We start from the raw sequence: 17567 nt of genomic DNA, 5'->3' as shown, positions 1-17567 counted from the left end.
CAACGTACACCCTAATGGGGTCCAGTGGTTTGCAACCCCTTCTGTCTGTAAGACCTGTGAGAACTGTACACGGTACTTTGAAGATACTTGTGGAAGTGGCCCTATACAAGAGACCCACAGTTTTGCCAAGTTTGTCTGCCTACACTTTGGTTTGCTATGTGGCCCTGGAAAAGTAATAAATTAAGGTAATATACTAGATGCTCCCTTTATTAGTTTGTTATTGCTTCAAAACAAACTACCCCCCAACTCAGTGCTTTAAACAATAATGTATTATTGTTTTATCAATCAAACAATAATGTATTATCACATGTCTGAGGGTTGGCTGAAGTTGGCTGAGCTAAGCTAGACTTGGCTGGGAGGCTCAGCTGGACTTCCTTGTGCATCTGCAGTCAGCTGGGAGCTGGCTCATGTACACCAGGCTTAGCTGGGGCATCTCTGCTCCACATGTCTCTCATCCCCCTTGGAAGAGCAACCTAGTCAAAGCAAGTTCTTCTCAGGGTGACAGTGATGCTCCTTTCGAGCTGTCACTCTCCTAGTTGAAGCTGCTACCATCTCTTCCCTGGATTACAATGTTCAATCTAACCCACCCGCCACCCCCCCCACCCCCCACCCCAGCCAAGTTGGTTTCCCTGCATCCCTCCTAATCTATTCCCCCTACAGCAGTGTGACCTTTTAAAAATACAAATGTCATCCTTCTTAAAAACTTCAACAGCTCCTTACAGTCCTTTGGCCAAGGCTCCCAGGGCCTTCCACGGTGTGGTCCCTGACTTTCTACCAATCCTTGTCTGCCAGCCATCCTCAGCTTCTTTTAGTTCCTTGCATTGCACTTCCCCTCCACACTTCAGGGCTTTGCATATGCTATTCCTCTTGCCTAGAGAGCTCCTCTCCCTACCCTTTGCCCCGTCAACTCTTCCTCATTTAGTCTTAAACTTCCACCTCCCTTCCTCAGGGAGGCCTTCCCTGAGCCCCACCATGAGCTCCTAGAGCACTGTATTTCACCCTTTGTAACGCTTGTCAGACCTGTCACTTTCTTATTGGCTTTCCCTGCTAGACTGCAAGCTCTGTGAAGGCAGAGGCTGTGTCTTGTATCCTGTGCTGGTCTCTCCTTGGCACCTGGCACTAGCTGGCTCTAAATCAATATTGAATGAATGACAAGAAAGATGAGAGAAAGGCCTGTAGGGGAAAGGGCCTGGATCTGCAAATGATAAAGAGATGCTCAGGATCTTAGTTTTCACACCTGCAGATTTGGGGGTTGGACTAGGTGATCTCTAATGTCTATCGGCTCTGATGCTTTGTCATCTCTGTAGACTTCACCCCAGCCTGTCCCCTTTGCTCCTGGTTGCACTACTGGTTGTATCTGGGGGCTTGAGATGTTGGGTGAGGCTCTGGATGAAGGGAATTAAAGGTAACTGCTCCTTGGTGGCAGGGCAGAGTAGATGGAAAGCAAGCCACATCAATTCCAGGACGATCATATTTCAGTTCCACAAACCAGAGAACAATAGCTGTTGGGATAACATAGTCACGTACTTGGCCACATAAGATATTAAAACATTACAGCCAGACCGACCAAACGTTATCTCTAGGAAACAGCCATGCTTCGCCAATGGTTTTTTGTCTCAGGATAAATTACCTTATGGCAGTATTTCTTGTCTGCTAAATGTTGACACTGGAAAGTGATCTCTAAACCCCGGCCTGAATCCCACCTTCAGAACAGCTGCATCTACTAAAGAGTTCTGTGAGGCCGACAGAGATGGAGGGTCAGCTCTCTAACAATCCTCTCACCCCAAGTCCCTCAGCTGGGGTCTACTCAAGCAAGTGGAATGCCTTACTATGGAAACACAAGCAATAGTCTCCATGGGAATATCACTTTATTCAAAGCTCTAGGGTCAACTTTGGGTCCTCTGAATTGAGCAATTCCCAGGTGAGGCTCTGCCTGCTATACCTGCACCTGGAATTTGAGAGGATCAAGACCCTTGTTTGTGGCTTTTTATGTCACAGAATTCTCAGATCTTTCCACAGATTCCAAATGCATAATTTGATTTGAGTTACAAAAATTAGCTCCGTTCATTAAGGCTTTGGGCATGTTGAAACCTGTTCATGTGCTTCAATTGACATAAAAGCAAGCTGCTGTTAAAGGCCTGAAGAACAAGTTCAGTTTGCTGGGCCCACTGCCTCTGTGACTAAAATCGGGAGGGGGAAAGTCTCCTGTGGAGCTGTTTTCCTGCCAGAAATTTCATACTGCGAGGGGAAAGGTTCCAATCGGGACTTGGGTTTCCAAGTAGCAGCTGCTTTAATGAATGAAGTATAAATCAGAGGTGACATCCGTTAGCACGGCTGTCGGATGTAGTTGTTGCTGAAGGACCACGTCCTCTACTGAGGCAGAGTGGAAAAGTGCCCCCGGCTCACAGACAAGGGCCAGGAGACTGCCCGAGACAGTCAGCTGAGGAGGAGAGCCCATTTCCCACATCACTGATGCTCACCGTCTGTGGAACAGTTATTCTCACACCACAGCCCCCAGACTGTGTGGGGCCTGTTCAGAGGGTAACAGATCCAGAACGGCACTGGTCTCACAGGTGCACAAGACTATCCATGGGCAAAAGCATCCTGAAATCACAAGTTGTATTGCCAAATAGAATAGTACATGTTTAATCTATTTTGAATGCACCATTACAACAAAACCTATAATCCATAGATGAGATGGATAGACACAATGTTGTGCCATGAGAGTGAGGAGGATGTGTACTCAGACTGCTCAGGCTCGACTCACAGGACAGTGAGAATTAAAATGGCTCAGGAACAGGTTTGGTGACACTTTCGTGGCTATTTTAGGACCTGTAAATATTTATATGAGCCTGTACCAAACGTAAACACATAAGTAATGAATTCATTTACTACTGTTTACAAACAGAAATAAGAAGTCACTTGGACAGTGCCTGGGTCCCTCATAAACTCCCCAGAAGTCAAGTCAGTCACCTAATACCTTCTTTCCATGTTTTGAACTGATATATAAATGACATCTTTATTACCCATAACATACTCAAAGAGCAGAGTTTCCTGAACTGGCTAAACATTAAAAACAGAGAATGCTTTAAAAATGTATATATAAATTATTGTGCCTCACCTCTCACTCACTAAGTCAGAATCCAAGGAGTGAAGTGCCAAGATACTTGTCTTTTTAGAAACGCTCAAACTCTCCGGGTGATTCTGACTTGGTGAGTGAGCTCGGGGAAGCAGTGCTGAGAGCGGCACCTCTCAGCCTTCAGTGTGTGCTGGAGTCGCTGCGATGTGTTCCACTGACAATTCTGATTAAAGTCTTGGGGTGGGGCCTGAGATTTTGCATTTCCAACAGGTCCCCAGGTGGGGCGGACATTGCTGATCCTCAGACCACATGCTGAGTAGCCAGGTTGTGAAGTACCCTGTCTCCAGGTGTGTGTCCACACGTGGGCCACCTTCGTTGTTGCATGGGCCCGGGTATAAATCACAGGGTGCATCTTCCAGACCTTCGGCCCTTCCCTACTCCCTGGTGTCCCCTAAATCTCTGGTGCTTGCACTTGCCTTCACAAAGGGAGGACTCAGCTCAGGGCTGGATGCTCCTGTTGGCCTTCCTCCCCCGCCCCCCGCAGGACCTGCATCAGCAGGAAACGAAAGTGCATTTATGAAGATGAGTCTATCTGGTATAGAAGGCTGAGGGAGACAATTCTGTTTATTGTCAAGGATCAAAAAACAAAGTCTGGAAATGCTCTGTATAAGTGGCGATAAGCTACAAAGGAGGGGTGGGGTGGAGAGGAGACACAATAATACACAGCATTATTGTGAGTGAACTCCAGCTCCTCATTCTAACACTTGAACCAAGGAGAGACAGCCATCCTTTTTCACTAAGGCTGCAGAAGAACGGAAACCTCACTCAGTTTATCAGCTCCTACAGGGCAGGCAGAGCAAGAAGCTATTTTAAGCTGATGGAAGAGGCCATTCGTGGTCTGTTGGGAGCCCCCATCCCAAGCATAGAATGGATGCTGAAGGTGGTCCATGGCTACCGGTAGTGGCTGGTCCCGGCTCGCTAGGTCCTGGGCTTCTCCTGAGTCTCAATGATAAGCTTGTCAGTCGAATACAGTTGGCCAATGTGGACCTGAAGGCAAAGAAAAGACACAGATCAAGAACCATGGGACTCCATTCACTGTGAAAAGTCAGAAAGAGCATTTTTAACATTTAAATGCAAATGTATGCTATCACAGAGCTGTCCCCTGCTGGAAACTGGACTGTGGGGCAAAGCGTAGTCATCAGATTTGCCTTTGCTAATTCCCTGTACCATCTAATTCCCACTACCCTCACTGTGAGAACATGTTAGAGATCCACACACTCACTCCTTCTTGCCTTTGAAATGGCACCAGCAGCCGAAGCCTGGGTTTCTTGGGCTGTCATGAGCTTGGTGAGACTATCCACCAGGTTCCCCAGCTGGTGGCTGGAGGGAGAGCCATCCAGATGTGTGCACAGCAACTCCTCACCTAAGAGGACCACCATCCTTTAGAACTGTTTCTTCCATAAGGAGAAACTTCCAGCATAAAGCAGCATGTGTTTTGTCTATTTTGGGCTACAGAAAGGGTGGCATTAAGGGTGATGCAAATGATACGGGGACACCTGACCTGGTGTGGCTGAGGACAGCAGTCTCTTTATTCACCTCCTGCCTCTCCTCTTTCCTGCCCTTTTCTTTTTAAGTGTCCTCTTAAATGAAGTGTCTCTGTTAGTGCCCAAGTGTTCCCACTGTCCCAGGTGGATGCTGGAGCCATAACCTAGGGCCACAGAAGGTGACTGGTCCTTCCTTTTGAACAAAGGGTCTTCATCACAATTTTTCTCCAAAAGTATGTGATACTTTCTTAGGAGCAGGTAGAATTGGTGAAGAAAGGATTTCAGAGCAGTTGGCCACTGTCTGTGGGTAATCTGGGGTGACTAACTGATCTTTAAGTAAATGAGGAAACTCCCAAAGGCTAGAGCAGCCACCAGAGTGGCCAGAGGTCAGCTTCAAGACCCTCAGGTGGCTTCCCTTCTTGCCTTAATACCCTATTTCAAAATGGTGACCCAGGAAAAGGGGAGATTATGTCACTACTAAGGTACACCAATGACAGCCCCAGTAGACCATCTGAATTTTTCCATTTTCCCATGCCATTTGCTACATCTTCCTAGCTGGTGAAGCATGCATGTCTGTTACTCTGTGGCCCACAGTCCTGGCAGACAACAGTGCTCAGCAGACCACTGACAAGTGAAAGAGAAGGAAGGGGGCCAAGGGAAATGGTGAACAAATGGCTGTGTGCAGCGGAGACACAGACACAGGGCAGGGGTCTTTCTTTTAAGTGCAATGCCAGTCACCTGCTGCAAGCTAGGAACAGGTGTTTGTTGAATGAAAGACCCAGTGAACCCTAGAGGAGGCCTCAAAGAGCAGCCACAGCCCCCAGCTATCAGGCAGACAAGTGGTGAGCACCTGCTGCGCCAGGCACTGTGGTCAGGCGAGACATGAGGACATGACTCCTGCCCTCAGGAAGCTCTGAGTCTGGGAGGGGAGACAGACAAGAAAGGAGGTGATCACCCTACGGTCCAGTAGGTGCTACCAACGTGGGCAACATGCAGGACTAGAGGAATACAGCAGGAGACGGGGCTCAGCCGGAGGGGGGTTCAAAGACTTCCCAGGGGAGATGGCTTTGAAGTGAGGCCTCAGAGGAGTTCAGTGGGCTGAGCAGCAGACCCAGGGACTAGGGAGAAGCACATTGCAGATAGAGGGATGGCACCCACAGAGGCAGCCGGCTGTGAACGCACATGACACATCTGGGCTTATGGAGAACGTCAAAGTCGTCATAGGCTGTGAATGTGGATGGCAGGTGGGTAGAGAAGAGAGAGAATAAGAGGAAGGGAGGCTATGGCCAAATCAGGGATGCCAAACTCATTCTCAGGAAAATTTATTTTTTATTTTTTTTATTTTTTTAAAGATTTTATTTTTTTCCTTTTTCTCCCCAAAGCCCCCTGGTACATAGTTGTATAGTCTTCGTTGTGGGTCCTTCTAGTTGTGGCATGTGGGACGCTGTCTCAGCGTGGTTTGATGAGCAGTGTCATGTCCGCGCCCAGGATTCGAACCAACGAAACACTGGGCCGCCTACAGCGGAGCGCGCGAACTTAACCACTCGGCCACGGGGCCAGCCCCTCTCAGGAAAATTTTTAAAAATTAAAAATAGAAGACCGACTTACTCAGATTTGTGATTAAAAAGATCACTTCACTAAGGTGTGAAGGCAAACAGCAGGTACAGAGCTGGGCAGGCCAGGGAAATACGTGGGTGATGTACAGAAGAGAGAACCAACAAGAGGATGTTCAAGATCAATCCCCGTAGACAAGAATTACCACTCTCATTGTTCTGGTGAGGAATGAAGGCTCAGAGAGGTCAACTCATGGAGGAGCAAAGACCTGAATCTACATCTGCCGACCCCTGTCCAGTGCTTTTCCCAAAACGTTGTTCCTCTTCCATTTCCCTAGCCAATGCTGATTCTTTTTAACATTAATTACATGTAACTTTAACACAGTTGTAGCAATCACAAAAACTTCAATGAAGGGGTGCAAAAACATTTATTAAAATTTAAGATAACCACATTATGTAATTGTGGCCTACCCAATATCTGTCTCTCCTTTTTCCTTACTGGGGACAATATATACATCCAAAAGACTATATTGTCCAGCCTCCCTTGTAGCTAGAGGAGGCCAATGAGGTGTTAGCTTCTGGGGAAGTTCTTTAAAGGGGGCTGCCTCAGCTCAGGAGCACTCCACTTCCTCTCCTTACTTTGCCTCCTTTCTGCTTGGAATATGAACCTGATGGCTGGAACATCAGCAGCCATCCAGCACCGTGAGATAAGTTTGATATGGGAGCCACACACTAAGGATGACGGACAGAAAGAAGATGCCCAGGTTTTTGATGACCATGGAGCCACCATACCAGCCCTGGAAAGCTTAATGTCAACTTTTTTTGGCTGAGAGAAAAATAAACCTCCATTTTTTTTAGAGCTGTTGTTATTTGGGTTTCTTGTTATACACACCTAAACTAAATCCTAACTGATATGAATGCATATTGTGAATTTTAATCGTAGATCATATGACTATTGAAGAAGAAGTCACTGCAGAGAAGGAGGTGAGCTGTGCCCTAGGATAAGTAGAAACAATATCCCTATCACCTGGCAAGGTGCCATTAACAGACAGCCTGGAAATTTCTGAAGTTAAAATTTAAAACTACACAAGCACTTTATGAAGATCTTGTTATTTTTCCCTAAATATTGGCTTTAGAGTATGTGGCTATTAATATTTTGGTATTTTTCTGTCTAGTCTTTTAATTCACAGATTTAAAATGCATGTGTGTGTGTATGAGTAAACAAATACACAATATTTAAATTGGGAATCATATCATAACTTGCTTTTTCTACTTAACTTCATATTATAATCCTTATGTCACTAAATGTTCTCTGAAAGGATATTTTTAATAACTGCATAATACTCCATTGTAAAGATATACTTTAATCATTGTCATATGGACATTTACATTGTTTCCACTTAGTGCTGGGATTACCATTCTTATGTATAAATCTTTTATAGCATCTCTGATTTTTTTTTCTTATAAAAGGTTTCTAGAAGTGGAATTATTAGGTAAACAGGTATGAATATTTTTATGGTTCCTGATAGATCTTGCAAAACTATTTTCCAAAAAGAGTCATTTGTTTGACACCTCCCTTTGTGGACCCTTTGAACGTCCAGCAGCACATCCATCACACCACAGAATGAACACGCCTTCTCCCAGGTGACTCACTGTGTGGACGCCGCATGTGCTAATGGCCACCTTCCTTCCCGGTGGGTGGGCTAGAACAAGAACACAGGGCTCTCTGCTGCATGCTCTTCTGCTGTGTTCCTAACCGAAGGCCCACGAACACAGTTAACACATGACGAGTTTCTCAAAGTCCACCATCTGAAGCGTGGAGCCTTTGGGGGTAACTGCTCTCTTGAAAGAAACGCAGTTGTGATATGGGGTGAGCTAGTCCCAATCAAGCTCCACGTAAAAGGCTCCAAAGAAAGCTACAGAATGAAAAACAACGGGGTGACCCAAAGAGCTCAAGTTTTAGAAAACTTTAAATCAAAACAAATCTTAAAATTCATAGTCTGTTTTGACAGGAGTATGAATTAGATTTTAAAAATTCCATTCCGATACAACACTTTTATGGCTCTTTGGGGAAAAAGAAAGAATGAAATTAGATCTTAATGTTAATAGTGTTAAGAGGGCACAAAGATTAATATCTTTCCATCTATGCAGGCCCCTTGGTTGATGTTTACAGTCCTCTGATGGCCGTCCACCCTCTCATGTCAGTGAGCTTGTCACTGACTGCCAGGAGACCTTGGGTCTTCTAACTTCTGTGTCTTTGCTCAGGCCACTTCACCAAGAAAGGCTCACTCCATTTCTACCAGGCAAAAGCCCAGCTACCCTTTGGGCCAATGGTTGAAGCTTCCCTTGGCCCGCTCTGCAGAAGGGGCTCTCTCGCCTGGGAACACTTACTGCACGTATCTGTGCCACTCGGGTGGCACTCATGCAGCCTTGTACCATCATCATTTGTGTGCCTGTTTCAGTTACTCTGTGTGAGTATCAGTGACTGATGGGGAGTAGGAAAAAGGAGGGGCTTATGTTCTACTTGACTTAGCTGCCTCATAGCATAGTTTAGGATAGTGCCACCCACTAGAAGGTGCTCAGTAAGTACTTGATAACTAAAAATACCACTGTCTGGTATCCCTGCTTATAAGGCTCTATGTCTAATGGTTCTAAAACCCAGATCTATAAGTGATTATAAAGTGCTTTGGTGGAGAGCTACTAGTGGAAATATGGAACTGATAAAGGCAAGTTAACAAAAATAGCAATAGGACCATTTACTGTAAAAGAATGTTCACTCACTGTTAAGCAAAATCAAATGATTTAAATTTGGCCCAGCAGAAGGTTTAAGGCTATAATCCAGGGCTATGAGGGAGCAACCTAGAGCAATTACAGAAGAGGTAAGGGAAATATTCAGTTCACATAGAGAAGAAATATTAAAAAGTTATCTCAATGAGGGCTATAGAGACGAGGCAATAAATGTTTGTGTAACTGTTGTGTCACATTTATTTAGGCTATAAAATGTGTCAGCATGCATCAGGGGGCCAGGTGGGGACGGATGCTGCAGTGCTAATGACAGAGCATGTTGCTTCCCAGCTGCAGGTGAGAGGAACTGGTCAATGGAAGTGAGGAGGCGCAATTAACAGCTCCAATTTACAGTCCCTCCGGAATCCCAAACTGACTTATACAGCCGTGCATAAATTGGTCATTAAAGTTGATCACACTTTTATTCTATAAACTTTAGGAGTTAGCATTAGAGTCCATTAGAAAAATACACAGATTACTCAACTGCAAGTAGATGGGATGACTGGATGGCCCAGAAACACTTATGAGCTCTGAGACTCATTAGACAAATAACCTGCTGGGAAGGAAGAAGTAGGATCCAGGAAAATAAAATTTAGTACAATGTTTCAGGTCTTCATTGCTTACTCATCTGAAGCAATGCGCTGTCTCCAGTGCAACACATCTCGATCTGATTTTGACCCAGAGGAGCTGGGCTCAATCACCAGGGATGGGGGAGGTGGGGCCTCTGCTACTCCCTGCCTATTTCACAGGGTTGTTCCGAGAATCAAATGAGATACTAGACTTGAAGAAAATGCACCAATTGCCCCAAATACTTCCTAGGCCCCAAATACATTAAATGCCTTCCTGCTGTTGGAGGATTAAATAAGAACGGCACCAGGTGTGCAGTAATAAAGGGTTGTTAAATGTTACTTATGTGCACAGCATTGTGCAAGGCCTGTCTGTTGTCAAGTTGAATACCACAGGGTCTCAGATCCTGACCTCAAGGATCTCCAAAATTCCTCACTCTCTAGTCATAGAGTGTATGATTTTGTACTTATTAAACTCCCCTGCACTGTGGAGAGAGGGTGTCAGTGATGCCCAAGACCACCACCTGGTTTTGAATTGGAACTTTCTGGGCTGGACTTGAGGACTGACTGCCAAGTCCATTCTTTCCTCGCCTCTGCTCTAGGCCACAGCTTCCGGTCCAGGTAGGGCCCATGATACTTCTAGCTGGTTAGCGCAGTTTGGTATGAAAAGGAGGTGCCCCTGGTCACTGAAAAGTTATGGGAGAGACACTGACATCTGGCTTTGCTGGTGAAGGCAAGGGGTAGGACTGTCCCTGCTCTCTTCCCTCTCTGAAGTGGTAAAACCACCCAGGCAGGGATGGTTCCCTGTTCAATGAGGGATAGTGCCAAATCTTGCCCCCGGCATTGTAATAATTATACTATAACTATTAATGATGGTAATGCTATTACTACTAAAAAGTAATAACGATAACGATGATGAAAGTAATGGTAACATTTAATGAGCATTTCTTTGTGCTAGGCACTGTTCTAAGCATTTAATTAACTAAATCAATTAATATAAAGTGTTTAATTCTAATCTCACAACAACTTTATGATAAAGATACCATTATCATCATCATCAATTTACAGGCTTTTTACAAGCAAACTCCACCTTTGGTGTTTAGTTTCCATATTTGGAAGGAGAGTAGCTGCTCAGATGGGCATGCCTTTCCATTTTCACATATAAGAAGCCAGCATCTGAGTGGATCACACTGAAAATATGAGAAAAGAGATTAACAAAAGTTACAACAACAAAAATAACACACCTAGAAAATCTAAATAAGAAATGCGTGTGATTTTTAGAAAGAAAATCATAAAACTTAGAAATATAAATTTGAATGAAATGAGAGATATACCATGTTCATGGAAATACTGAATCATAAAAATGTTAATCTTTTGCCAAATTAATTTATGTTTAACACAATGATGATAAAAATCCTAACAGGATTTTTTGAGATACTTGGCAAAATGACTTTAATGTTTATTTGAATGAATATGAAGACAAGAATAAGAAAGAACATTTTGAAAAGAAAGATATTTAAGCATTTTTGAGATACAATTAAAACACTGTGGCACTAGCCCAAAGAGAGAGAAATGAACAGAATAGAAGAGGGAGTTAGAAACGAGATCCTATTATACAGAAGTAATTAATACACAAAATCATACTCATGGGGGCTTGGGGCTTGGCTTGAAGAGGCTTCAGTAACTAGAACATTTCTTTGAAGTCTCATATTGATCTTCATGTAAATGGTGTATTCTGCTCCATATGCATTTATGCTCATTTTAGTATAAAAATGTTTTTAGTATAAAAATGACAAGTAACTCTGGCCTTTCTAGAAGACGCACTTTATTTGTCATGTACCTTTGCCTCCTGACACACTTTCCTAAGATAGCTACATTTGACTGGGCCTTTGGAACACTCCCCAAAACCTTTAGAGTCACCAATACAATGAATCTTTGATAGTAGGATTACAATCTTTGGCCTCCTATCAGACCATACTTTCTGCTGCCTGCTGCCTGCTGCCTGCCGCCTGTTCACCTGTCTGGCAGAAGGAGAGCACATTTGTGCCCTTCCTCTGGCCTGAACAACATCAGATAGCTTTCCAGGCTGCTTGCATTCTTTCTGGTGAGATCGCAGTGTGGAGAGTTGCTGTCACAGCCTTGCGATAATTAAGTCACCTGCTATAATAAACATTTTTCAAATAGACCACTTTTATCACACTTTATGCTTCCTAATAATTTTTCCAAGAAGAAAACTGAAATAGGAATACATGAACTTCTATATAATTTTTTTCAGTCTCTTCTATTTAGCAATAAGAGGTATTATGAAACCCGAATTTATAAATATAGGTCACAGGGTCTTCCCCTAAATATAGCTCTCGAAGCAGATGCCTTTTTTCCTTTCTAGAATTCAGTAGTCTGTTTTTCAAAATGTTTACATATAACATTACTACTTTTAATTTTCCCATTATTTTATGCCATAGAAGATGCCTGAAATGTTCAAACTGGATCTTTGAAAATTCAGTCAACAATTAAATGTACTAGTAGAGAAAGGCCAGTTCAAAGAACCCAGGGATGGGTCCTTTTGTGTTCTCTTTCCCCATACACACACTATCTCCATTCAACTCTGTAAGCCTTGAATTTTAGATATTAGATATTCCTAATGTGGAGAGTGGTGGTGAGGAGTTACCTCTTATTTCCTCTGTGATGTGTCTGGAAGTGAGGAACAAATTCCTATCTCTTCCCTAAATCCCATGTCACAGTTAACAATGTATCTCATCCTTGCTTCCAGAGACAAGAGAGAAACTAGATGCAGGAGTGTGTACTCTCATTAGCACGACCACACGTCCAGTTTACACCTATTGTCCCAGCGTGATTATTAATAGAGCCTTCTTTCCCTCTCAAGGGTCTGGATGATGAATTATATGGTTGCCCTAATTCTAATGCATTGTTTTCAGATTTCTGGGCCATTCTGTTGTTTTTCTGCATGTCTGAGGTTCAGTTAAAAAAAAAAAAAAAAAGCCCACCATGTCATAGTCTCTGTATTCCAGGCCTTTAGGGTAAAGGAAATCAAGCTGTTTTAATTGATCTCAGAGAACCATGGCCTCAGAGGAGACTGAAGTTGTGGGCAGCTGGCAGGGGTTGCCATTCCATCAAGCATACTTGCCCCTCTGCAGGAATAAGCCCTTTTTGAACAGATGTGCATATAAGGCAGTGGTTCCTAACAAGGACTGGGCCTCAGAACCACAGGGTCAGCTCTCCAAAATACATGTGGCTGGGGCCCCATTCATGTAACTTCTCATTAGGGATGTGGGGGAAGGGATCCAATGCATGTGACATCATTCCCTTGCGTTGGACTGTCACCCTGAGAAGGAGCACTAATCTAAGGGGATTGATGCTGAGCATTTATTAATATTTTTAAATTATCAGTTTTTTTTTCTAGTGGGTGAATCCTTTTCCAAAAAAACAGACAAAAAACCAGGGTTGATATGTACCCACTATGGTGTTTTTCTCTCATGTCCATATGGGTTTTCTTTTCAACCTGACTTCTGGGTGAGGGAGAGAGAAGGGGGCCCAGTTAATCAGATATGTTGGTATAGATCTGACCCCAATGTTGTTTAAGGTTTAATATCATTCCTGGAAGGCTCCCCAGCCCTGGAAAAGTGAGAATGTGGCTGACCATTTGTACTAATGTCCCTGGATATCACGTGGCAGGTCCCTGCAGGGATGGGACCCAAGGAATACAAAGCTGTTCGAAAAGAAGTAGATCTGTGTGTCCTGACATGAAAAGATGCTGAGCTTGAAAAGGGGCAAGTTGTAGAAAAATGTGTGGACTTTGATCTCTTGTTTGTTTGTTTCTTTTGTTTCCCATCATTTCTTTCATGAGCGCGACTTCAGCCCGTGAGAGGGAGGTAGGGCAGCGGCCACCAGCCACGGCCTTCAGTCAGAAACGGTTGAGTGTGGGATTGTTGGAGAGAAACTTTCCAGAGAGCCTGGGTCTGGAGAGAGGTGTGAGCACACCAGGGGAGGGAATGCTCACTGTCTCTCATCCGGGTACCCTTGCCCATTCCAGGCTGCTTAACACCAAAAAGCATCAAACTCAGCCTGGCAGTTTTTAAAAGAGGCCAGTAAATCAGCATATTTCACAAGCTTGAATTTAAGGAAAAAATTACAAGTGCACCTTCTGGTTCATACTCTGGAAACTCTCTTCTGTGTTGAGTGTCATTTCTTTGGTACTATAACCTTGACTTTGGATCTGTTCATTCGTTCCTCTGGAAGTTTTGAATCTGTTATGGTGACAGACGTCTCAGACGATGAATGCTCTCCCTAAGCCTGGAAACCCACAGAGTCCAGGACTTGTAAGTCCAACGGAGCAGTGTGGGTGGCTGTGCTCTGTACTGTCTAACCAAGCCTGGTGCCATCGTCATCAGATGAGGGAGACAGCAAAACCGAATGAAGTAGTCCATCTGCATATCTCTAGAAACGATTCGTCTGAAGTGGTGGGTAATCTAACTCAGTATTTGTCTTTCTAATATTTTGTGCTGAGCTTGCCTTCTCAAGTATATTCACTTAAAACAAATATTAAAATGAGAAGTGATTCAAGCTGACCCTGAAAAAAGGTGTCCCTGAAGGGGTAAAATAGCACCTGATTGTCCCAGAAAGTTCCCCAAGTAAGTGGTAAACATACAGTCAAGCACTTGCTGGTCCCGGCACCATCCCAGGAGCTGCCAGCCTAGTCACTTGCATCACCTGTAACTAACGATAGCCATCCCGGGATTTGGGCTGTGCCGCTGCAGTGTCAGTGATGCAGAGCACTGAGTTCAGGGGCTAAGGTGCAGCTGAGCTCCGTGTAGGCGCGAGACCTTTGATGGGACATTATCTCTGGTGGTTTGCCTGGGCTCTTGTTGTCGCCATCCCAGCGACGTGCCAGGTTTCACTCTGATGTAATGTTTGGGTCCTGAGTTCTTCCCAGTTTCAAGAAGGGCTTGGTGACTGAGTTGCAGTCGCGCTAACAAGCAACATGGTATGCTTGCTGTTTGGACCCATTCATCTCACAGAACCTTAGTTACACAGTGCTTCACAGCTGACTCCAGGGGACTCCTGTCCAGCATCTAGCAGACTGTTTGTATCCAGTGTCCCCATGTGGCCAGCTCTGCTTTGATCTCTCAGAGGTGGGGGAGGGAGAATTTGGGAATGTGGCAAGAAGACAGCCAGTGTCTGTCTCCAGTTTCATAGCCATCTGCCCACCAGAGCAGTGGTCCAGACCACCAGGTAGAAATCATCCACAAACACCCAGCACCTCTAAAGACCAGGTGCATGGAGGATAGGAAGATGCATTCCCTGGCCCTCATTAACAGTGCGGCCTCTTAGAGTGACACTATAAGGTACAAAGACACTTCTCTCCCTGATCCTAGTCTTGTAATCCGTGGCCCTACCTTCTCTTCCCCCAGGTCCTGCTTTCGCATGCCTCGGAGCAGGACAGGCTGCAGCAGTGGGCAACACGGGGCACAGGCCAGATTACCTGGGTGTTGGAGGGTCAGAGCAAGCCTGGTACAGCCCACCCTCTACCTGCCCCACTGCGTGTCCTCCTGGCTTCCCCAGAATAGGCCGCGTAGAGGCGCTCCCTGCAGCTGCAGCAGCAGCCTCCTTCCACCCACCTGGAGGGAACGGCTGCAGTGGAAGAAGCCATGTGCAAACAGGATATGGCTGCTTCTTTAAATGTGCTCATCTTTAACTGCTACGGGGAAAGTGCAAGGAAATTAATCTGCCTGTCCCAACTTTTTACCTCAGCTGATTTTAAAAAGAGCCTCTTACCATTCTGCTGTTAAGGCCACTGCAATCTAGCAGATGGGCCTTTTCCTCACTTTCATTTGCTTCAATAGTCATACTATAGCCATTTTATTAAGACTATGACAACTTCATACTTGTATAATAATGATAGTAATAACTAATATCTGTCTAGCACTTTAAAGTTCACAAAGTATTTATACACTTTATTGGCTCACCTGATCCTTCTAAGGGCTGTTGAGTAGGTATCATCATCACTCTAACTCTATTTTACACTTAAAGAGATCAGGGCCTGGGAGGTAAAGTTAATTTATCCAACATCACGGGGTTAATACTTACTACGCTGACTTGAAGCAAATCTCTAAATTCTAATCCTTTAATTCTCAGTTAATTCTGCGATACAGTGTAGTTTTAAAAAACTATTAAAAGAGGGCCGGTCCCGTGGCCAAGTGGTTAAGTTCCTGTGTTCCGCTTTGGCGGCCCAGGGTTTTGCCGGTTCGAATCCTGGGTGCGGACATGGCAGTGCTCGTCAGGCCACGCTGAGGTGGTGTCCCACATGCCACAACTGGAAGGACCCACAACTAAAAAAAACCGCACAACTATGTACTGGGGGGCTCTGGGGAGAAAAAGGAAAAATAAAATCTTTAAAAAAAAAAGCTATTAAAAGAAACGTATTAAAAGAAAATTTAAAAAGTCAACCACCCCACCAAAATTTAAAAATCCCACCATCCCAAATCAACTTTATTTTTATTTTTGCCTAATAATTCTGTCATGTTTACATATGAAAAGCTAGAAGTAATTGTTTACAAACTATCACGTGCATATACTATTTGGTGTTATTAATTTAGATTTCTAATACCACACACATTTCCCTAAATTTCTACATAGTCTTCACAATTATAAATGTTAAACAGTGTATTTCAGCTGAAAACATTATCAAATCCAAGATAAGGTTTATTTCCCCTTCCCCCCTTTTTTTACATTTTGGAGAAAGGATTTTTTTCTTAGAAAATATATTATTTTTATGAGTTCATATCTTTTGCCTCTTCTCTCTTTTCTCCTCTTTCCTTTTGTCCCTTATGTATCCAATTGGGCTAAGAGTATGACTTCAGAAATGTCCATCTCTCACGGATGGACCCTCTAAGAGAGAATTATCGCTGTTCAGGCAAGTGGGGACACACTTCCAGGAATCACAGCTGCACAAGGCAGCCGTTCAGGGAAGAACAGACAGGCTGGCTGGCTTTGTCCTGAGCTCGGGTGTCCTTCCTCCAGCAAGTCTTCCCTGACCCACGTCCCGGCCCGGCACCTCTCGCAGCAGGCACACAGCCCCCACTATGCCAGTGCGTCTCAAACTTCAGTGTGTGTGAGATTTACTGCAGGGCTCCTTGCCAACCCTCAGAGATTCTGAGGTAGCAGATCTGGGATGAGGCTTCAGACCGTGATTTGGAAAAGTGCTCCGTGCACTCATGACCTTCTGTACTGTCTCCGTCACAGCACCAGCCACACTGTACTGCCTTTATAGTTTATGTAGATTATGTGTTTGTCTCCAACAGGAGGCTGTGAGCTTCTTGAAGTCTGGGGCTGTGTCAGTTTCATATCCCTTACACCTAGCAGTGTGGAGTCAGCTTCGTTCCTACCCCCAATGAAACTGTATTCCCCCAAGAGTCTGGAAGCCAGTTCTCAGCATATGAGGCCTGTGGGATATCTTTCATGACCTTGCTAATGTGGTTGGCATAGCCATGGTGAGGAGAAAGGACCCTTGCCCCACCTTAGTCCACCGCACACAGCTGCTAGAATCATCTCTCTCTGATCATATGATTATATGAAGGTTCTTGGCATAGAAACCTGCATGGTTTATCTCTCTTTTTTTTTTGGTGAGGAAGATTTGCTCTGAGCTAACATTCCTTGCCAACCTTCCTCTTTTTTTTTTTCTGAGGATGATTAGCCATGAGCTAACATCCATGCCAATCCTTCTCTACTTTGCACGTGGGATGCCTCCACAGCATGGCTTATGACTGGAGCAAGCCTGCACCTGGGATTGGAATCTGTGAACCCCAGGACACTGAAGCAGAGCGCGCAGAACCTTAACCACTTGGCCACAGGCCAGCCCCCATGGTTTCTTTATTCACTCATATTGAATCCTCATTCCCTGGCCGAGCTCCAGGCCCTCCACCAACTCTTCTCCCCTTCAAAGCCACTCAGAATAGCCAATGGCATGCTTTTGTTGTCTCAATATGGAACCTTGGGTCTATGCAGCCTGAGTCTGAGATCATAA

At 44.6% G+C, this 17567-nt stretch overlaps 2 protein-coding genes across 8 annotated transcripts in view; one reads left to right on the top strand and one right to left on the bottom strand.

Moving 5' to 3' along the window:
* Positions 1–17567, top strand: part of PPP1R3G (protein phosphatase 1 regulatory subunit 3G) — a 155800-nt gene that overhangs the window by 18358 nt on the left and 119875 nt on the right. Inside the window, exon 2 of one of the 7 annotated variants that reach the window (XM_046639995.1) lies at positions 13784–13837. The exons of the other annotated variants lie outside the window; for them this stretch is intronic. The gene's annotated coding sequence lies outside the window, so the exon portion shown is untranslated. Of the gene's footprint in view, positions 1–13783; positions 13838–17567 lie in introns of those variants that run through there. 7 annotated transcript variants of the gene reach the window in all.
* Positions 3673–17567, bottom strand: part of LYRM4 (LYR motif containing 4) — a 162730-nt gene continuing 148835 nt past the window's right edge. The window contains exon 3 of the mRNA XM_046639997.1: positions 3673–4126. Within this exon, the coding sequence (XP_046495953.1) occupies positions 4058–4126 (69 nt within the window). The 3' untranslated portion in view covers positions 3673–4057. The remainder of the gene's footprint in view (positions 4127–17567) is intronic.

This window comes from Equus quagga, chromosome 15 (genome assembly GCF_021613505.1).
Source record: "Equus quagga isolate Etosha38 chromosome 15, UCLA_HA_Equagga_1.0, whole genome shotgun sequence".
In the NCBI taxonomy this organism is placed as follows: Eukaryota; Metazoa; Chordata; class Mammalia; order Perissodactyla; family Equidae; genus Equus; species Equus quagga.
The sequence above is the reverse complement of the archived record's forward strand: the minus strand, read 5'-3'. Positions and strand labels throughout refer to the sequence as shown.